Source organism: Anser cygnoides, chromosome 5 (genome assembly GCF_040182565.1).
Source record: "Anser cygnoides isolate HZ-2024a breed goose chromosome 5, Taihu_goose_T2T_genome, whole genome shotgun sequence".
NCBI classification, from domain to species: Eukaryota; Metazoa; Chordata; class Aves; order Anseriformes; family Anatidae; genus Anser; species Anser cygnoides.
Window position 1 is genome coordinate 42,491,715 of NC_089877.1, and position 22,652 is coordinate 42,514,366.

Below are 22,652 nucleotides of genomic sequence, written 5' to 3' on the forward strand. Positions count from 1 at the left end.
GAACGTAAACAAAAGCAGTGTAGCTCTCTGTCATGGTACACTGATTTAATAACTCAGCATTAACAAATACACAGGTGTTCACAGTGGAGGCGACCTATAAATAGAGCAGGAAAGGAATTAGTATATTAAAACTGGTCTGGATTTTTTGGTTTCTTGTTGAAATCTTTTAGAGTAGTTCTTTTCCCTCCATATTAAATATCATTAAAACAATGAAACTCTCACAAGGGTTCCATTTCACCACAGTGAGCTTTTTATGTGATTGCAGAGAAAATTTCAGCTGTTCAGATTAGGAATAAAACTACTTATATGAGTTATAAAGAATTGCTTAGCAAGGATTTATTTGTGTAAGAGTATAAAATGAAAAGACTACAAGAAAATACCTAAAATAAATACCTTTTTGCCAAATTTAATAGTATTTTCATTTGCAAGGAATGAACTGGCTAAGGTTTATTATATGTAAAATATATGATGACGTGTAGGGAAAAAGTGTTTGGAAATAATCTTTGAACCATGATGAGGGTTATTTTTAAATGAAAAAATAATTAAATCTCAGTTTTAGCAGATACTACCTCATTTAAACTAGAAAAAAAGTGTGAACCGACTACTCATACAAGAATTTAGTATGTTCATCTGAAAGGATTATTAAGTGAAGCTTGTGTGTAGTAAATCTGGAAATATATTAAAAACATTTGACTAAGGTATATTTTGCATTTGACTAAGGTAACTTTTGCATTTGTAAAGCCTTGTATATTCTTAATGCCTGATAAATTGTGTCGCTATAACTTTGCCTCTTGGGATATTATAATCTAGTAACTGCACACAGCACCATTGCTATCTGTTAGACTCATTCTGGAGTTCTGTGTTGGCAGAGCAGCGTTCTTGTAATGATGTGCAAGGGCTGCTGAAATCACTTACTGAAAGGGAAGTAAGTGGATGCAGAAGTTCTGAAATACTGAGTAACTTGTTTCCTTCATCTGATAACAAGAATTGTGCCTTACAAAAAGAAATACCTTAAGCTCCCATTATAATGCTGTTTCCAGTTCAAAAGTGATATGCATGTGTTGCTCTCTCTAATCCTCCGAGCTTCTCTCTGTGTATGATTTAGGGTTACATTCCGAAAAGCAAATGGGAGATGGACACTTCTGAGGCAAAGCTAGGTGGGTATTTATTTTTTCCTGTTTCTTATAGTTGGTATCTGATGATATTTGCAAAACTTTAATTTCCATTTTCACTGTGCCTCCCTACCAAAGACAAATAAATGTACTGGTCTCATACACATCTGAAACTGCAAAAGCTTCAATACAGAAAAGGAATTTCTCTCTGCCACCAGAGGCATTGGAATTATGACTTTCTAACCATTGCTGTTTTATATACTCATTAATTGTTCTTCCATCTGTTCAAGGAAGGTATTGTGTTGCAAAAATATATTTAAAGCGGTATTCCTATTCTTTATTCATCTCCTCCGTATTATAAAAAGTGAAGAGTCAACTTACATTGCACTGCATTCTTGTTCATACTGCATATGTGTTTCTCAAGCATAAATGTCGTCAGTAACTACTCACTTTCTTGGAGACTTGCATAGTAGGTAAAATTGTATTGATGATGCATCTTACTTTCCAAAACTGGCATGTGTGAGGACAGAGAAGTACCATATGTTGAAATTGGTTCTGAATGAATCGGCGTCGTCTTTTCAACAAGTTATGTATTAATAAGTTAAAGTTTGTTAAGCATTTCAAATTCCAGGGGGGTACTAGAATTTTTCTTAGTAGGATGCAGAATGGACTTTCCAGGACTTACAAGGGCATGATGTTTGCTGCACTCCTGTTCTGATTAGTGCTGCTGGCTGCATTGTATATAAGTGCTAATATTACAATTCTATCAAAGTCAAAAGAGACCTTCAGGTTGAAATGCAGGCACCATGGATATGATGCAATATGGACGTGTGGAAATAAGTTTTTAGGCATTATTTTTTTGTGGGATTTTTTGTTTTATTTTTTTTCCCCAGTGAACAGTAGTGGTACTAAGCCAAGATCTTATGAGTGGGAGGTGCATAAAACTATGATTTTCTATCACATCTCTGAGAAGTAACAAACACCTGAGTGGGATACAGTATGTCTTAGCATTTTTTGAGGTCTTCTGCATGTGGTACAGCCCTGTGTATGATTACTTTCCAATAACCAAAATCACATTTGTACAACAGAAATAGCATCAGAAGTTGTGGCTTACATAAAGCAGATTTTCATCTCTTGCTGCTAACTGCTTAGCTGCACCATGTCTTCTGCTGCTGTGCTCTCTTTTAAGTCATTTAAATATTTGTGGAATATATTGGCTTTGTGGCACCTGCAGTAAAACTGAAGGAGATTCATACTCAATGCTTGCAGCATGTCGAACAGCAAGGCAGTTCAAGACAAAGATTTTTCTGCATTCTTGGTATACAAGTTAATTGCTTTTCGTATCTAATGATTATTTCTTAAATTTGTAATGATTTTTTCCAACTCTGCATTGTTGAAGAATGCAAGGCTCTGATGTGTTGTGTGTTATTCTAAATAATATAGACTCCATGTACTAAGTAGGAACAGATGTGTTGCACTGCACAGAGAGAACTTTTAAGTCATCCCATGCCTTTTATAAATATGGCAGGAGTCCAGAGTATGTTGTAAAAGTTTTTATGGGTGGTAGTTTGTAGTAATGTGGGGACTGTGGTTGCATCAGAAAGTTACAGATAGCTGTCAAAGTCTACCTCATTCATGATCAAATACTGCTAACAACAGAATTGTGCTGACTTTCTTTCTATGTGGAAAATCCGTAATAGAAAACGCAAGAGGATTTTTATATGGTCTCCAGTTAACATAAACGTAAAACTGGGAGAGAGCAGCAGAGGCGATTTTACTCTAAAATAAATTACTTACAGGACTGTGGGAATAATAACAATCAGGTAACAGACTGGATCTTAGCAGACTGTAAGTCACAGGTGCTGAGAAGGTCTTTCTATTAAATCTGTATTCACAATTTTACTTTCATAACTACCCTCTAGATTCATATTTATAACTATATAGAACTACAGATTAAAAGTAAATTCTGACAGAACGTACGTTATAAAAAGCCTGGCATTCCTACGTAACAAATGCTGTTTTATTTGTTTATTTTTGAAAAACTACTTTGTGAGGGCAGACAGCTTTTAGCCGAGGGTGTGCTTTATAAGCACTTGCAGTCTGTGAGTAATAATTATATTTAATTCGCAGTAAGATTTTTTTGGTTATTCACAGGCCCATTTCAGTAGATGACATATCAAAATTATTTCCTGAAAGGCATGTAGACTGTGGTATGCATTTGTCATTCCCAAGTTGGGTTATTTCCTGGGACCTGGCCTGCCCATTAGGTTCATTGCATTAGTCCCAGAGGGCAAGCATTTGCAGAGGTTGTCGAAGTGCAGAATCCGAAAACAATTCTGTAAGTCCTCTTCTGCCTTTTGGATTTCTTTCTGAATAGATATTGTTACAGGAGGACAGAAGATCTTACTAATCACAGAAAGCCTTCGAAAAGGTCTGAAAAGCGTGAGCTCTTCTAGCTGCAGTGCTGACTTGTGCCAGTCACCATGCTGTTTGCCCCAGAGCACTTGCTTTAGTTCAAATTTACTTTGGCAGGGTTGATGCATTCCTCTGACTATGTATGCTGGTATAGCGTTTCCTTATGTGTTGTGACTGCAAACCACGTTTTTATTTTAAAATCTAGTCACTACTGTTTCAGTCTGTCTCAGTGCATCATACACTCAGGCTCTTAAACTTACAGAAATGGACTAATGTTTTTAAAATTTGACTATGTTAAGTGTTTAGTACTGTACTCTGTTTCAAAATGCGGCTTAGTCGTGAGTTGGACAAACTTCTGCAAAAGGAGAAATGACTTCTACCATAGGTGAGGTTCTGATACCGTTGTAAAATTTGCTCTGGAATGCAAATAACATTTCACTTAAAACTTTGTAGCTTTTGTACAAGAAAGGCAAAAAAGTAGCCAATTGATTGATTTACTTTGAGCAAAGTAAGTAATTTACTTTCAGAAGCTATTATTAAAATTCTAAAGGTGAGTTTTTCATTCTACAGGTTTTCAAAAACGCTGCTGTTTCGTTGTTTTTAAAATTGAAATGGTGAAGTGATTCGTTTGATAGTTTAACGCTTAGTAATCATCTGCCATAAATATTCACAAGCACCGTTGTTACAAAATGACACCTTGTCTTGTTTTCAGGAAAAAAAAAAAAAAACATTTTGTGGTAGGCTTTTGACATTTCCTTAGAGTGTGTCTGCTGCATGTGAACCATGATAGTATGCGTGGAAGCAGGTCTCTCTGGAAAGGAAGGCATTCCAACTTCAAAAATGGAAGGAGATAACATTGTAAAATAAATTCTGTATAGCACTAACAAAAAGGGACGGAGGGAAACTGATGGGCTGAATGCCTCCTGAACTCCCCTGGTTACGAGTTACACATTTCTGGGGACTGTGTTCAGTTGGTCTGTGTGCAGCAGGGAGTGGGACGCTGGAAATAAGATATGCTTGCATCATAGCAGATTGCCTTCCAACAGGAATACGTCTGTGTTATACATTACTGTCAGCAGAGCTCCTGAACTTCCACTTCTTTATGTTCCTAAATGCTCCTCGATCTGTTTGTTGCTATCCCTTTAAATACCTTTTCTTTTTCTTGTAACCCTTGTTCTGTGAATGTTTTACACTGATTGATCTGAGAGTAATACTGAGGAATAGTGTGAGTATGTCGTGTGCTGGAGTAATGGAGGAATATTTTGTAAATTAATTTTGTCTTCTAGAGGGAGTACCAGCTTTCTGTGGAGATTGAGCTTCAAACTTGGCAGATTTAACTTAGAGCAAAGAAGAACCTTAAGTGAATCATGTCACAAGATATCATGTAACAGATACAAATATTCTGCACACAGTTTTATTAAGTGTTCTTTGATTTGTTTGGTTTGGGTTTTGTTTTTCTGCTTTTCTGATTTGTTTTCAGAGAGGGATTAAAATGTTTTCTTGGAAGAAGTTCTGTATCTGTTCTAGAGAAATGGGGCAGAAGTGGATTCTTAAAAACTTTAGAGTTCTGTGAGAGAGAAATTACTTCACCAGGTTATGGTACTGAAACTTTAGTATCATGTCTACATCACCATTGCCTCACATCCTCTCTGTTGTTGCTCTTCTCTCTCCAATATTAAGTAAAAAAAAACTCATCTCTGAACTGATCTTCTTTAAATACATACTCTTGAACATCCTCTTCTGCTCGCCAGAAAATATGTTGTTTTGTACTTGGTTTATTTCAGAGACCTTTGGTGGGTAAATTTAATTACAGCGGTGAGTTTTGAAGCACTGTTACTGACATCACTGGAAACGGCTTACAGAACGTAACTACCAAGCTTAGTGTTCCTTCTGCATACGCCTAGTTTTTGGCTTATGAAATGGTAGCATACAGCAACAGAATTAGTACTAGGATTTACTTTGACTTGTGAAGCCTGTTTTCATTTTCATGTCTTATTGTTCATAATCTTAAAATGAGTAATTCTTTCATCTCCTTTCCAAAAGCAATTGACCACATAATTTCAAGAAGGTGTTATTTTTTCACTGAAAATAAGTGTCTAAAGAGGAACAAAATTTTAGAACCTAGGAATGGAACTGTTTCTCTTCATGCATTTATTTGTTCAATAAGAAAAAGAAGAAAATGATGGCTGTTGGACAAGCATACTTCTCAAATATTTGTGACTGACTTCTTGCACCATGAAACAAAAAAATCCGAGATTTTTTTTTCCAGTCCTGGAGGATTTTTTGGGGTGGTTCTTCCTTGCAGGGAGAAGAAAAATGGGAGGTCAGGGTTTCAGGGGACGGTTTTGTTCAGCAGAAACAGAACCTCAAAAACTTGTTTTCGATGCGTAAAATTATACGATCGTCACTTATTCCCTGATATTGCATGTGTGTAATGGTTGACACGGTATTAAACCCCAAATCTGGGAGAGATGCTACAGCTTTGGTCTTGTGTTCTAATATAGAACAGGTGGATCTGTAGTTCCTTAAAGAGCTATGGGTGGCTGTATTGTACTTGTAAGTACAGACTCTATATGGTATGAGCATCCAGAAAAGCAAGCTTTTCTCATACAAATAACAAAACTGAGTGTTGTTGCCACGCAGTTAATGTGAAAGATCAATAAAACTTGAAAATGGTGCTGAGTCTTCTAGTTTATTTCAACTCTCATCATACTGTCTATCAAGATAAGCTGGATGTACAAGTTCTGCTGATCATTCTTTTGAAAATATTTCCTCTCACATCTTGTTTGTGTGAATAATAGGAAAAAAATCTCCTTTAACTCTGAGGCTCTGTGTTTGTTCTCAGACAAGCTGGATGGTTTGCGGACTGGCACTAAAAGGAAACGTGACTGGGAAGCCATTGCCAGCAGAATGGAAGATTATCTACAGCTTCCAGATGACTATGATACTCGTGCTTCTGAACCTGGAAAGAAAAGGGTAATAAACTTTCAAATGACTTTCTGTAAATGACCGTTGAAAGGTTTCTGTGATAAAGAGTTTGTATCAAGTCAGTCAGTGTACATGAATACGGGAATTTCCTTGACTTGCTTTTTATTTTCCATTAGATTCTGTAGGAGAATATTTTGGAGAATAGTCTTCCAGAGGTAAACAGATTAAGTATAATGAAGTGAGGAGTTGTAGATAATGAAAGATAACTATGCATAGCATGGCTTTTGAGATTGAGAATGGAGTCATATCCCAGTTCGTGCTGAGGAAGAAGATGCGCGTAGAGTCCTTTTTTTAGGCTTTACATTGTGTGATGAAATGGTGTGATACACAGTGTATATTCTAAGACAAGATGATGATGACTTTATTAAACTAATTTTTTGTGTTAGGTTTTGTAATAAGTAGGCAGAGAAACAATTCACTGTTCTTAACTTTAAAAAAGATTCAGCTGAGGAAAGCATCAACTATGTAGGTCCATTATGAGTAAAACCTTGAAGTTACCTCCTGCATATACCTTTCGTATAGCTTGGGAGAGGGTGTTTAAGAAGGTGGCTTCAACCACTCTATATGTACTTCTGTTCTGAGCATAAACTGGTACATTTTCAAATACCACTGAAAAAAACAAAAATCATGGAGGAAGATGAAAGAGGTAATAGGTAGGATGCTTATTTTTTCCAAAACAGAAAGACAAGCTTTTGCTTTCAGAATTACATCTTCAAATCTGACTGGTACAACATGCTAAAATTTACCATTTGACATGGATAGCACATTGGTATTCTTCTGTATTCTTAAATGTTACGATTATCACAAATACCACTATGTGGTGGAAAAGAATATACAAGCTTACATTCAGAGCGTAGCCAACATTAATAACTATAGACTAATTTTTTGTAGTTTGCTTTTCTATATGTCCCATGAACCTTTACATAAAGATGAAAGAACAACAAACAAAAAAGGAACATCATTTGCATCTGTGCAAACAATACAGTATGTGAAGAAGCATATTTACTACCAGATAAAGATACTTGGACATGCTTTCTAATTCATCGCTTCTGCCATAAGCTTTGTACCCAAGCAGATACTCAACTGTCTGGATTTCCATCTCTATCCACTGTGAATATATGTAGTAGTAATCAGTTTAAAACAAAACATGAGGTTAAAAGTGTGTTAGCTTCAAGGAAAATGTAAGGAACCAGGGAGGGAGGAGAGAATGATGTGTGTATATGTATACAAATCTCCTAGAAATACCTGTTACAGCTAGCTCTGTATTAAAGCTGATAAGGAGCTGTGGGTCTTGTACAGACTACAGCTGATTTTGCAGCTAAGTTATTTTTCATACTTATTTTTTAATGAACGAGTTGATCAGCAATGCAATTCATTCAACTTTGCCGCTAAAAGTAGTTTGAGTTGACTGTCTGTGTTTGGGTTTGTTGGTTTGCTTTGTAAAGTGAAGTAGAAAACATGGGTAGTACTGAACAGTGTGTGAGAGAAAAGGAGTTACTGAGGCGTTTTCAGAGGAAGTGATGGTGGAAGAAAGCAGGCATTGCATATCAGTATGAATATCTGAGGAAGGTCAGCTAGGATGTGGAATTAGGGGGGTGCTGGAAGAAAGGTGGTATGGGTATGTCCAAAAGTAACGGATCAGTTTGAATGGGAGTCAGCAGGATGTCAGGGAAGAGCTCCTTCACTTACTGTTTTTCTTGTCCTGCAGTTGTGTGTTGCTGTTGAGTTCCTGGACAGTGGCCATTCATCACCACCTTCCTCCCTCCCCGCAGTTACACTCCCCTCCCCATGCCCCCACATCGTGTCTGGGTTTGTGGGTGAGGAAGTGACTGTGTGTGTTTGAACAGGATGGGTGCAAGTGATCTGCATGACAGTGAAGAGCCATAGAGGAAACGGATTCAGCTGTAAAGATGGGAGGCAACCAGTGCACAGACGTTATTTAGTGGAAAGAATCAGTAAAAAGCTTTAAATAAAAATCTGTCACAGAAGATAAAGAAAACTGACCCTCATTCAGTCATTCACTGCTGAGTTGCTCTTTACACGCTCTTCCTGTATTTCATAGTCTTCTCCTAGGTGATTCCATTGTGCAATTGAAAGACAGGTTCTACAGAAATGAAGACGCTAAATGAATCTTTGATAATTCTTCCTGCAGGAAGCATTGCTTTGCATAGGAAAGTAACTGTAGTGATTCTTCATCTCTCAGAACTATAGCATTGAAATGGAAAATGCTAATCATACATACCTTTTTTTCTACTTCATTGAACATTCGGGACATTCAATTAAAAATAATGTAACCGCTGCAATTTCCATCTTTACTCATCAGAGAACAAATTAGTGATTACCTGTTGGAATTAAAATGAGTACAAATTAGAATTCTTATACTCTCATCTGCAGTGGGAAGCTTAGATGTGTCTCAGAAGTTCATAAGGGATTGTCCTACTGATAGTATGTTCTCCATAGGTGCGGTGGGCAGATCTAGAAGAAAAAAAAGATGCAGACAGGAAAAGGGCCATTGGTTTTGTTGTTGGACAAACAGATTGGGAGAAGATAACAGATGAAAGTGGTCATCTTGCTGAGAGAGCCCTCAACCGTACCAAGTATATATGAAAAAGTGGTTAATGGGAATTTTGTGCCTTTAAGGTAAGTATACGGTGGTTTTGCATGTTTCTGGCCTCGGTATTGTTTTATTTGTTTGTTTAGTTTGTTGGTTTTTTTTAGGGTTGGGTGTTGGGTTTTTTAGTGTTGAGATTGCAGTTAGAGTTCTCCCAGACAAGATTATATGATTTGGAACCCTGTATAGTAGGTGTCAGCTGTGCACTTTTCAGTGCGCGTTCCCCTGTACAGCATCTAAAAATTAAAGAAGAAAAATTGTCAGCTATCAAAGTCTCCAAACCCTGCTAAAAGGAAAAGTGTTTTCGTTATAAGAATAGCTTAGCTGTATGCTTGGTCCTGTCTAGTTCAGGTTTTGCTTACTATACGTATCTTAACTCTGACCATTTTAACTGCTGTTTTACTTGATGTAACAAACTTTTCCTTTCTTTACAGGCCATTCGCTCTGAGGAGATGTGAACCAAGGTGTCATGAGCATCTTGCATGGGTCATGTCACTCCCACCTTCACAGTTTTTCTTTTGTTATTTTAGTTTCAGCAATTTTTTTGAGATATTGGCAAATAACCAGTGCCCTCAAAAAAAGAAAAAAAAATCCCGCTGCTCCTAAGTGAGAGAGACAGTTTACTTTTTAATATTTTTGGAGGGGGGGGGGGGGGGGGAAGGGGAGGGCCAGTAGTTTTAGCTGCTGTTTGTGGGATGAAGTGGAAGGATTAGACAGATGTTACCTCCACTGTACTGTCACAGAATGTTTATCACCTTTGCTTTGTGGCCGTTCTCGTTTTATACTGTATGTACCTTGTAGCTTATTGTATTAGGAAGCAGAACAATAAATTTCACTATAAACTCTGTATTCTTGGTGGACCATATAGCATGGTTTTTGTTTCACATTTTAATTGTGGTCTGTGTGTTCACATGTTGACAGTGCTCAGAGCCATCCTTACCTGGAAGAGGTGCTCATACTCTGGAATGTGTCCTGTCTTCTAGGTTTATCACCTGCTCTTCCGCTCAGAGACAGCTCCATTAAGGCCCCAGGTTTTGCTGGCCTTTAGGAGCCATTATCATTCTCTTTCTTCTGGGAGAGCAAAAATGATCATTTTCTGGATCCTAGTTTCTCAGTTATGTCAAATTTCCATTACTACGTGAGTATAAATTCTTTTGGATGCCTCTGAAATACTCAGGGTAGTAATGTAAGAAAAATGTTTCTTTAATGCTGAACTTGAAAGCTATGGCATTCCACTACAGCATTCTCTGGAGGGCAGCATAGAAAATTCATTTGGGTCTTACTATGTCTTTTAGACAACACTGGTCCCTATCAGGACATTTCATTCCATTTGTAAGTCTACTGTCTTGTAGAGAAACATCATAAAAAGAAGCAACAAACACCAGTAGTTATACCCTTCTATTCCTTTAATAAATACGTTTAACTTGCTGAAAAATAATAGTCCACACTATAAAAAGTGGTGCAAATTCTTCATAGACGCTGACATACCATTTCTGCACAGTATCACAGGTTTGCTGGTGAAAACTTTCTTTTGTCCTCTCAGGTTTTGAAGCAAATACCTTGTGTTAACAATGTTGTGACCAGGCAAGGTATTTAAATCCTAAAATAATTGTTTTAGTGGTGAACTGAAATTTTTCTCCTGATCTTCCTGAGGGAAGCGAATGAAGTTCTGAATTTCCTTCTCTGCTACTCTTCGTTGCTCTGCTGAGTGATTACGTTGTGGTTTTCTTTTAGGTTGGGAAATGAGCTGGTTCTGATGTGGTTATGGTTTATGTTGTTGAGGAGAGCTAATGGTGCTAATGGATGGTTTTGTTTGCCATTCTAATGGCTTGGTTTTTTTGGATGTTTCTCAGCTTTGTCTGTGGTGCATGATTGAAAGCTCTCTGGAAAATATATGAATATATGAACTTGTGTTATGCCCTGAATGTGTTTAATACAAGAAAACCAAGGTCCCTGAATGCAATGTTCTTAAAATGGAAGGTAATGAATATGCATTTTCTGTGTATGCATGCTATTATATAGCACATATACTTTCTTTTTTAAATGTTGCCAAGTGTTCTTTGAATTCTCTGAACTCTCTGGCAGAGAGTTGTTCACAAAGGGAAAATAATAGTTAAGAAATAATAGCCCTTGTATATTGTTGTGGAAATCAGGCAAGCTTCACTTCAGAGAAGCTGCTCTCTCAGGTGTGTGTAAAATGGCTTTCAGTCTACCATAAGTTGTCCCTAACAGAACTGGAGTTCTTGTGACACGCATGCCACTGTTACGATTTGATGCTGTTGCTTGACTTTTAAGAAGCTTCTTGACTTGTTAATTGTTTTGTCTGTATTTTTGGTGATAAACCTAAACCAGGACCTTTTCTAACATTTCCTTTCCAGGCTAAATAATATTTCTGGAGCATGCAAAGGGATAGCATGTGACAGAACTGATTGTATTGTTTACTACTTTTAACAGTTTTGAAAACTTTTTCAGCAGGTAACACTCAGGTTACATCAAATTCATTGTGTGGTTAACACAGAGTTAAAGAGATGGACAGAGAATACACATAGTTATACTCAATTCTAATAAGAGAGAGAAAATGTATCAGTTTTCAAATTTAGGGCAAAACTTCTGTTATGAAAACACGTTGGGGGTGCTAGCAGTGGTTGTTCTCTTTTTCTGGCTCCCTAAAATTCCACCTTTTCCATTTCTATGGTATTGCTGTCTGTTTCAGTTGGTTTGAAAGCTTTGCAGGTTAGTTTTCATCTGCCTGATGGGAAGTGGCTCTCAAAGAAAATAACATTTTGCCAGAGCTACAGCATGTAACAGATTCCTCATACTCTAGTCCTTCATTGAGTGAAGAAATCAAGCAAAAATGAGAAATTCATCATTGCTGCTGGCACAGAACTGAGAATGGCTGGGTAGTCCAATACTTGGCTTACAGTCAGAGTTTGGTGATGAGTGATTTCTGTTTTGTCTGGAGAATCTTTTGCTATAGAACCCAGTAAGGCTTGATCCTGATTTAGTTCTTAACCCGTCTGCTCACCGATATTGGCTCTAGAATCTCTTACAGCAATGAACAGAAAAAATGTCCATTTTGTAATAGGAAAAATAGGAAATTATGCATCCAGCACTTTAAGATCCATCTTTTTCTATGCATGCAATTACGTTAACTCTAGATTGGACTGTTTTTGTGTAGTGCATCACATTTAAAAATACAACCTAGAAAAAAAAATCATCAGCTGCTGCAGAATGGAGCTGCTGCTACCTCTTGAGCAAAGTTGACTGTTAAGACTATTTTCTCTGAATTACAATTTTTAATGGCACTTCAGTTGCTTAAGACGGTCTGCTTTGTTAAGAATACTGAAACTACCTACCTCATGTAAGAAATACACATGCTTTTTGCAAGGAAACGTAACCTAAGGCAATGTATGGATACGTGAATAGAGCTTAGGTGTCGCCATCAGTTGTCTTGTGTGTTTTACTCTAGAATTGCTCATTAAGCTTTATGGCCTGACTATGGTATGCAAGATTAAAAATCCAGCATATAGTATTACATCACCTGGAAATGTCATGGTTTGCTTTTTCTTAAACGTTCACATCAACATAGATGAACAACTTACCTTGCATTATTAGTTTCCCATCTTTACAAGAGAAAAGTTGGCAGTTGGTACAAGTTAGATTTTTCACTTTTCACCTGTCAGTTTGGATTTGGTATTTTTTGGACTTGATCCAGTCATCTCTATGATCCTTGTCCATTAACTATGTTCCTTGCCTGTCTGCTTGTAAACATTACGTTGCTGTTATTATCTGCTTTTAAGGCACGGCCTTAACTATTTTCTGAAGCACTTTAATTGCTGAATGACCATTTAGATACTGAGTACCATTCCAATAATGTTTTTTTATGAAAGGATTGAATTGAAAACAATAGTTGTATTATTACACTGAAACAAATTGATTAGCCTACCCCCCGAAAATCCCACATCTGGTCCAGTTGCTTTGAATAGTTAAAATTGTTATGACGGATCGTGATCTGTAAGTCACACTGGAAAGTATGCTTCCTGCAGAAGCAGACTCATTCATTAACGTGCTTTTAAATTAGAACAAGACCTCTTGAGCCCAAGTCTGTTTTTCCCAAATTGAGATTTCAACATTACTGGAACACTCTGAGATTTCTTTTCAAACGAATTAAGTAATTTGACCTGTGGGTCAGCTTGTTACCACCTAAACTACTTTGTCGTTAACAGAAGAAGAAAGGTCTTTGCCTGATATAAATCCACTTATTTAAGTTGAGGTGTTTCATGCCCTTTGGACACAATTTCCTATAGCAAATTGCACAATTTTATTATTAATGTTACTGCCGTGGAATTATGGAAACACAAAACACTGGACAAACCTCAGGACTTGAAGAAAACATGGTTGATCTGGGATGGAAACAAATTGAACTTTTTCTTCTGAAGTTCCTAATGAGCCTGCCAGCTACCTAATTGGGAGTTAACTCACCTGCACCCCAGGAACTCTCTTGGATTACTGTAATTCGGTGTACATGGCCTGGACAGGGGAAGCAGTGCTGAGAGTTTTGGTGTGGGGAATGTTCACGTGGTCTGCGGCCTCTGGAAGTCAAATGCTGATGGGTATGTTGTTCCTTTTTATTATGCTCCTCTTCGTTATTTATTGTTTCCCACACTACTCCTGGGAAGCAAGGTTGCAATACTGCACTGGAGATCCACAGACAATCTGAGATCAAACTGCGCCAATGCAACCTATGTACCATGACATAAAGTACTTGAGGAACAGAGACGGCCATCTCAGTTGAGATCTGTGCATTTGCAGCGTGAATTGTAAGTGGGTAAAAGGAAATTCCAGTTCTTACAGCCTCGTGCAAGACTGATTATACTTAGTTTTCTTATTGTAGAAATGAGAAGAGAGAAATTTCCTAGAATTTAAAATGAGTGATACAATTTTGAGTTTCCTAAGGCAATCTTCATTACCGTCTCATAAAGCTTGACCCAAAGTAGTTTTCTCTTCTACTCATCCATTCCTACAGGTGAGAGTCAGAATGCTTCCACTGACTAAAGGAACACAGAGTAAATTTTCTGATTTGTGCTCAAGATTAATCCCTTTCATGCTGAAATTCTGTTGTTTCGTTCTTACCAGTGGAGTCTTCCAGCGATTATGATGTCTCTTTCTACCACTTCCAAATTTCCATAGTACCGGATCTGCAGCCTGGAGCCTTAAATCTCCCTGATGCATGTAGGGTGGAAAATTGGTAATGACAGTATTTGAGATGGATTATCACTTTGTAGTTGATTAATACTGTTTGGAAGAAGAATGTACTCTTCTGTTCACGCTTTCGGTTAAACCAGGTAAGCTCAAGTATTGTTAGCAAACGAAAAATACAGCAAGTTACTGGAAGTAGACAACTGCAAGTGTTTTTGAAGTAGTTGGTGTTTTCCATTTTGTTTTGGGTTTCTAGTCAGGAGTCTCTGATCTCTTTGAATTTTAGCATTTGAAACTTAATATGAAAAACTTTAAAGCTGCCTGGATGGAAATGGCACAGTTTCTTTTTTTTTTTCCTTGTATTTTTCTAACTTTCGGAATCTCGTGTGGAATATCTAGACCTATCTCTAGTGCTTGTGTTCTAGAATGTGAATCATTCAAATATTTCTTCTTATTTCTTCCCTTGTATTTATGCACAAGAGCATATGAATGGATGTTCAGTTTTACACAGGAATTTTTGGCAAACTTTGAATGGCATCTGGACTGTCTGCTGTAAGCCCTGTATTCATACATGATGTCGCTGTGTTTGAACACACAGTAATCTCAAGGGAATATGTGAAGACCCTTGCTTACTAGATCTTGAAACGTTGCTGCATTTGGAGGGAAATTGTAACTGCATTGTTCCTTGGAGAAGCAAAAAAAATGCATCTAAGTGGAGGAGGCAAGGGGAAAAAAATGGGAATTTTGTCAGTTGTACTCTAATTATCTGAGCTGCAATCTGTCTAATGTGGCTAGAACGTGCTAGCAACTCTACCATCTGAGGCATCTGCCATAGTAACTGAGTAGATATATAATTCTGGAGGAAAATCTAAAATAATACATACAATTTTTTGTTTACAGGTCAAAGTATAGTTGAGCAAGCTGATTTTGAAAGGAATTTGTATTGAAAAAGCCTATCAAGGGTGGTTTGAAAGTACTTTTTAATTCTCTTTAGAACCACAAGCCATTAACAGATAGTGTGTAAACTGAAACATTGTACGAAAAATAGAAACGTTTTCCAAAAACTTAAGATTCCTTCTGCTGAAGTCTTGTAGGATGTTACTTTCCTCCTCTAGGGTGTAACACACAAAAGGCGAGCAGTGCTGCAGTTCTGCCCTGCCTCAGAACGCAAATGACCTTACCTTATGAGTAAAGCACAAAACTCGAGGTATCTGTTTTGACAGGTAGGTAATACAGGCATTGACTTTAATTTGTCACTACGTGCTCTGTGGAAGGCAAGGTAAGGTATCTTAAGCAGCATTTAAAAATTATCTTTTTATTCTGTTTTGGTAAGTGTGACATTGTAAAAATGGAGTTTGACTGCTGTTGCTGATCCAGGTGTAAGCTTTCGTACACGTAGCTGCTTTTTTCTAAAAAATACTGTATTACTGTTTGGAGCACAGAAAACAGCTGTACTGACAAACACCTACGGTGTCTCAATTTATTATTCATCTGTGGATGCTGAGAACTCTTGTGCAAGTGATCAGTCTTTACTGGTGTTCTTTGAGGTGTTTGTTTTTCTATTCCCTTTGAACTGAAGTTGCCAAATTATTTTCTTTGAAGAAGACGTGGACAGATTAACTTGTCTGGAAAACCTCATCATATACTCCTCAGACTGAGTCACACAGAAATCAAGATTTTCAGGTAATGACAACCAGATGGCACTAAAGCTCTGTTTTCATGTCAGGATTAAATTGGAGAAAAACCAACAGTTTGAAATTGTTTCCACTATCATTACATTTTTGTGGTTTCCTATTGCCCAGTGCACTTCTAAGCCATTAACTTCTACTTCATGAAAAAGCCACCATTTTTCCATGGAAAAAAAAAAAAATCAGTGGGTTAACGTTGCACTGTTGTGTAGAGTATCACTTGCAGTCTGCTGTCAAGATTTTACATTTCATTGAACCTACATGCTGCATAAATATGGAGTGAGATCTTCATTCTGCCTTAAGGAGACGTATCGAATTTAAATGGTTTCTTTATGTCTTGCTAAAGTGCTTGACAACTGCTGACATCTAATGGATAACAGGATTTAACTTGCTGGTAGCTGCTTTAGGATTCTAGGATTTTAGAATCTAAGTATATTGTAGCAAGAAATGATTTCTTTTGAAATCTTCCAAGGTTTCTTAGTGAATCTTTCACATTTTTTCCCTTGGAATGAAGAAAAAATAAGGATGAATGTTCAAACCAAAGCTCTAACATTACTTCTGATCTAATTTCAAGATAAAATACTAAGTAACCATAATGAATGAAATTTTATGTTGTTATTTTATGCTTGAGACAACACCTTACTTTCTTTATGAGAGCTGGACGACCAAACTCACCTGAATTCACCTGTAGTTACTCCACACAGAAGCACGTGGATTAGCAACTGCAGATTCTGTGGAGGATAGAAGAGCGTTATATCACCTGTAACAGTCGCATATCAGGATATTAATTTTTAAAATCATCAACACAGGAAGCTCAGCTGTGGACAAGAGCAAGCTGTTTCTGTGGGGTACGTGAAGAAGAGCCCTGCTCGCTCCAGTGTAGCTAAGAAACCACAGAACTTCAACATGATCGGATATACTACCAAGATCTGTCCCAAGGAATCCTTGAAACACTAACACAAACAATTTGAACAACTTTGGTTCAAATGAACATTGTATGATATGATTAGTGTACGTTTTGGAGCAGGTACTTTGCAGTTGAGGAATGTCAATACCCTTTTCTGAGGAGTTTACAATCTGCATATTCCTCTGCTGGGAATATAAAGGTTTGTATCTCCCTTCCCTTCTCCCAACAGGCAGCGAGAATCTGCTGCGAGGCTGAAGGGATGGCCCTAAGGAAACTTGGGTATAAAATTCCTCAGTCTTACTTAGAAGTCTGTCTGCTGTCGCCTCACTGCAGTGTATGTGGCTCAAATGCAGCTCAAGAAGAATATTCAGGTACCTTTAATCAGTGCGTCTGCAGATCTGTTGGGGCAAGACACTTAGCCCGGTGAGTATGCTGCGCTGGTGATGGTACGCTAGTAGTCCACGACTATCTCCTACTTGAAGATTAACCCGGCGCAAAATAAAAGTCTGACTAAAGTGCTAGATTTGCCTCAGTAAAACCAGAAGAAAACCAGTAAAATTGGCGTGATTAACGTTTTTACTAAACCTGAAAACACTGACCACTTCGTATTGTTGTTTTGTGTTCTGCTTTGATGGTTTATTGGATTCTGCATCTAAATCCTAGTCTCGTATTTAATTTTAAAAGCCACTGAGAATTTCTTTCTCAAAGGCTGCCCTCCACGCACTGCATACCCCAATGCAGTAGCATCCAGGTGCAGAGACGTTCCTCAGCAGGGTCTGCTACAGCTGAGCAGTCTCCTAGAGATTGCCTTTTCTCAAGGAATAGTGCAAAATTTCTCTCTATTCAGACATTTCTTCTCCATATCTGACCTTCTTGGTGATAAGTTCTGTAAACAGCAAATAGGCGTGCTGTGTTCTTGTCATGGATGGTTGTTTACCATGCCTAATGAAACAGAGCTTCAGAAATACACGTTATTTATAAATCTGCACAATTGACATTTAGTCCAGGGTTGGTGACGAGGTGACTGCACTTGTGCAGGAGTGCAGTTTATGGATGTGCTTCATCTGGGTGTTTTTATTCACAGAGGGCTTGATTCCAAATGCCATTCCTTTGGAAAATATGATTTGTGCAGCTGTTCTGAATCAGCCTCTTGTTTAGATGAATCATTTAGGTGGGGACTTTGGTGTATTAATTCCTCCAGTTAAGGAGTTTTATTTTTTCTGAGATAAAGATGTGTGGTTTCTCTCTTACAGTAGTCACTAATTTTCCTTCTCTGGACTATTTTGACATTTCTTTTATCTTAATCTGTCCTTGTCTACATACATCAAGATGAGGAAAGTTTCTTTTCAACAGCAGGAGCTACTTGTAAGTGTAGATGTACAGGAGATAGAAATGATGTACCTCTCTCCTGATGTCCAGTTAGGTTAATTATCTATTTTCTGTGCTTTCTGCATTTTTCTACCAGTCATGAACAAATGTATGATCCACCTTGTGTATGTCGTATCAAACTTAAATAAATGTGTGATGCTGAAATCAGTTGTCTTTATGTTCAGTTCTCCAGCTGGATAAGCCCAGTCCAGCTGGGATTGGCCTCCAGCACCTTCCCTTCTGTCACTTTTCAAGTTTCAGTCTGTATGATTTATCCACTCCCCACCCCATTTGTGTCAAGTCCTATAGACCTGAAACAGTATAGAGTTCAGTATATCTGAATGGACAGATGGAGTCCACGTATCATAGAAAAATTGTTAACTTTCTGCAATGTATCGATTGCTTTCTTCTTTATAATTATTGCTGGTTTCATTGTTCCCTATTTTTGATACACCAGTTGTGGAAAAGGAAGGTCTCTGGTGCTTTAATTGCAATTGAGTTTAAAGTAGTTAAAATTATTAACATACTCTACAAACAATCATCTTCCCTGGCAAAGATTATATCAGTTAACACAATCAAGACTGAACGGTATTCTAGGGAATTCTGGAAATTACGGAAGTGTAGAAGTATGCTGTGAAAAAGTAAGAACTGAAATTCAGATTACTTTTTTTGCTGACTTTCTCTGATGAAAGACAAAGGCTTTGAAAAGAGCATAGCATTTAAAATGCTGCTTTTGGTGATCTTGGAAAGAAATATGTTTAGTAGTAGTTGGCCTCCATTTTTTCACTTGTACTGTTGCCAGCTGAGATTTTTTTTGTTGCTTGGTTGTGGTTTTTTTGTTTGTTTGTTTTTTATGTCACTGGGTTTGGTGAAAATAGGCTTTAAAAGTAAGTTTGAGTTTGGTTTTAAAAAAAAAAGAGGTTTCTGTGTAAAACCTTCCTCCCTATTAATCTCAGTGCTCTTTTATTCTTATTTGAATTTAGGACTTGTGTTTGTAGGTCTTCTGTATGTAGGGCTTGATTTTTTTTTAACACCATGTTTACCTTGTCATAACTCCATTACTTCTGCTGATTTCTGATTTACGCCTGCAAGATATGAGTTACATCTACAGTATTTGTGTTTATCCATCCTCTCCACCTTCCTCTCCCCCAGCTCTCTTAGCTGTTGTTATTCTGTATGTCTGAGGATCCTTTCTCACCTTTAGCTTCCAGTGTGCGTTGTTGTGCTTTGGGTGTGGGGCTCTTAACTCTATGGTCTTTTTCCAGTGGAAGAAACCACTTACTGCTTGCAAAGACGTGAGCGTTCAGTAGTGTACTGACTAAAGACAATTGAACTGGCACCAAAATGCTCATAGGAAAAGGTCTGGGAGGTGGTGAACAGAGTTGTGCAAACTCTCCAACTATCAAAACCCTTGGATCGCTGGAGCATGTTGTAGGGACTGCGCAAGCGCCTGTAAATACTCAAAAAAAAGACTTCTGGGACATTACAGACTGCTTTCAGGTGGTGTCAGTGCCATGCTCCCGAGGAACACTTTTCCCACTGGCTCCAGCATTATTTGCAAAGAGAGGAGCTGCTCTGCAAAGACTGCTGCTGCCGCTGCTTTCCAGAGAGCATCTTCTGCGGGGAGAGCAGCTTGGGGGGCTCTGAGGCTGGTGGCTGGCTGTGGGTTCTGTAGCAGGCCGTACAGAAGCACTAAGGGCAGTAAGACCTGATGGTAACAGCCAGCCTACCGACTGACTGAGGCCTTAATAGTCAACATCTGTTAAGAAACAGGTCTTGAGCATTGCGGTTGGGATATACCTACATCAGTGCTGGCCTGTGATTCATGACGCAGTTGAAAGCAAAACTTGTTTTTGCTTAACCAGTAAAACTGGAACAAATGGCCATGAAATTGTGGTGATCTCAGTAACTCAGTACCGTTAGTAGGTTGCTGTATGTTGAGCAGTGATGCAGACAGACTGTAGGCTGTTAGAAGGCAGGAGGATGGTTACTGGTGTTTGAGCGTGTAAGGGAAGAAATTGCTGTCGTCTTGTTTGAATTACTCAGCATGGTTATATGGAAACAAGCTGACACCAGCTCGGGAGAAAGAGGATCCTGCATTTTTTGTCTCGGTTACTGGAGAGTTCACGTGGCACCAATTTCTTCAGCACCAAACACGTGCTGTGCTGCCACAGTCTTCCCCATAGTAGCTGCTCAAGAACAATGTTCAGGGACAATTCCTTCCAGAGTAAACGCAACCCTTCTAAAAATGAAATGCAGGCATCTTTATGAGTGGACCCACCATCTGCAAGGATTTTGTTTCCCTGATTTGCACGCCAGTTCAAATACAGAGAGCACTGCTGCCAGCATCCTAATCACATTGTGGGACAGAAGATGCTTACACAAGCAAATCGTGTCTCCAGCTAAGTGCTGACATATGGGTGAGTACCGTGTTGTCACTCCTTTACTATCAATTACTAATCAAAGCTCCGTGAAGTTCCCAAAACAGAACTTTTGTCACCAATCAAACACTCCTGCTTTGACTTGGGAAGCCAGGACCCCATGTTGTGACTAGAGGCCGCTCAGCGAACGGACTGTGCTCACCGTGGTGGTGTTTCCAGCTCCCACGTGCTGCTCTGCTAGGTCCTGTTCTCACCAGAAACGTCTGTTCTCAGTTCCGGCAGCTGTTTGTGGCAGATTCACGTGGCTCGATTGCGCTGGCCAGCCCTGAGTACAAAATGCATTTTCTGATGGTTCTTCTGGGGCACTTGCACCTTGCCCAAGGGGTGTGTGAAGAGCACAAGTAACAGGCACACGGAGTTCAGTGCCAGCTTCGCCATGCTGTGCTTGGGACGTGGCCTTCCACAGAAGAAATGCAACAAATTGAGAAGCCTCAGTTGGGCCATGGATTGTCAAAGCTGAGAAGATCTGGTTTTGCTGCTGTTTGGCCTCAAGATCACAGCCTGCAACACTTCCGAAAATGGACAGATTAAATTCTGCTTTATAAGGGTTGCTCAGGGTAGGAGAGTGCTGTGGCTTTTAAATATACGGTTTGTAAGGCATTATCTTTTTGTAACTGTAGCTACTATTCCTAAGGTGTTTTATTGAAAAAGAGCCTTTGTAATTGTTTCTGTTTGAGCATAGGTTGGAGGCTCAGTAGATGCACAGATGCGTAGGGCTGGCACACTTCTCCCTTGGCCATCAGTTCACCTTGTCTGCAAAAGGTTGTCCGTATTTTTTCCTGTTACTTACAGGCTTGGCAACTGGAAAGGGATAATGATTACTTAGGCTGTAGAGTATTATGTTCTGAGACCCCAGAGAGGACTTTTTAAAGAGAGAGAGGAGTATATATATGTATATATGCATATATGTTTTCAGATATTTGCCTTAACTAGTTTATTAAAGTAATACAAAGTATTTTTTTATAATTTCTGTACTTTGTGTGAAGCTGTGGACGATACATGACGTGTTTTGGGAAATACAGTAAAAACTTTTCTTCACGTTTCATTTTTTTTCTTGATCTTGTGTTTTTCGTGCTTTACTTCAAACTTTTAACTTCACCGCTTGCTTTTAGGTTCTTATTTTCTACAGTTGTGGTAAGACAAAAAGATTGAACCTGTTCGTTACAGGCTGACACTTTTAAGACTGATCCTTCTTAATCTAGCAGAACAACTACAAAGACAGCTATAAGAGCCTGGGCAATAAACACCAGCGGGGAGGCTGCCGGGTTTGGCTCATGCCAATTAGGCTTACTGCTGTGTGGTTGCAGTTGCTTAGTACATAACGAGAAGTAGCCCCAGAAAGCATTTGTGGTGCAGATTTTATTGGAATAGCAAACCCAGGAATGGTGTTTTATGCTAACGTACAAAGTGAAAATCACCCTCTGAACCGCTGCTCAGGAGTGCTAAAAAACAAATGGCTAAATTTGGGAAGCGTATGGAAATACTGCAGAGACCGCCGGTAGGTGTGATTGCTGACTGTGAATATGATGACAGGGGTCTCAAAGGGAGAAAACAACGCTCGTTCCTTAGATCAGTGTAATGTTCGTAAGTTACAAAAATGATAGAGAAGTTGATCGCGAGGTGGGCCTCTGCTTGTACCAAGCCTTGGGTGCTGCTCCACCGGCTGGATTCATCTGTCCTTCCAGTGCGCATCGCAGGACAGCAACTGTGGCTGAGGTTTCACGAGCCTGAGCTGCTGGCTTACCGGGGGATGTTCACCTGGAACAAGCTGCACCGTCCACGATGGGTATTTGAGGGCAGGGCCTTTTCAAGAACCTCCGCTTGAGCTGGGAACCTCTAGGGCTGGTTCAGTCACAGCAAACAGGTCCAAGCCACTAGCAGCAGTAAAGAAAAACCTGAGGTGTTTCATTGCTTGTCAGATTT

The 22,652-nt window shown here is 38.7% G+C and overlaps 1 protein-coding gene across 7 annotated transcripts in view; it reads left to right on the top strand.

Annotated features, from left to right (window-relative positions):
• YLPM1 (YLP motif containing 1) overlaps positions 1-9,973 on the top strand; it is a 39,147-nt gene extending 29,174 nt beyond the window's left edge. For 4 of the 7 annotated variants that reach the window (XM_066998102.1, XM_048059691.2, XM_066998105.1 and 1 more), the window contains 4 exons: positions 1,106-1,157; positions 6,373-6,503; positions 8,976-9,155; positions 9,561-9,973. In XM_066998102.1, the coding sequence (XP_066854203.1) occupies positions 1,106-1,157; positions 6,373-6,503; positions 8,976-9,122 (330 nt within the window). In that variant the 3' untranslated portion in view covers positions 9,123-9,155; positions 9,561-9,973. The other 3 variants (XM_066998103.1, XM_066998104.1, XM_066998106.1) reach the window with 3 other exon arrangements.
• The last annotated feature ends 12,679 nt before the right edge of the window (positions 9,974-22,652 follow it).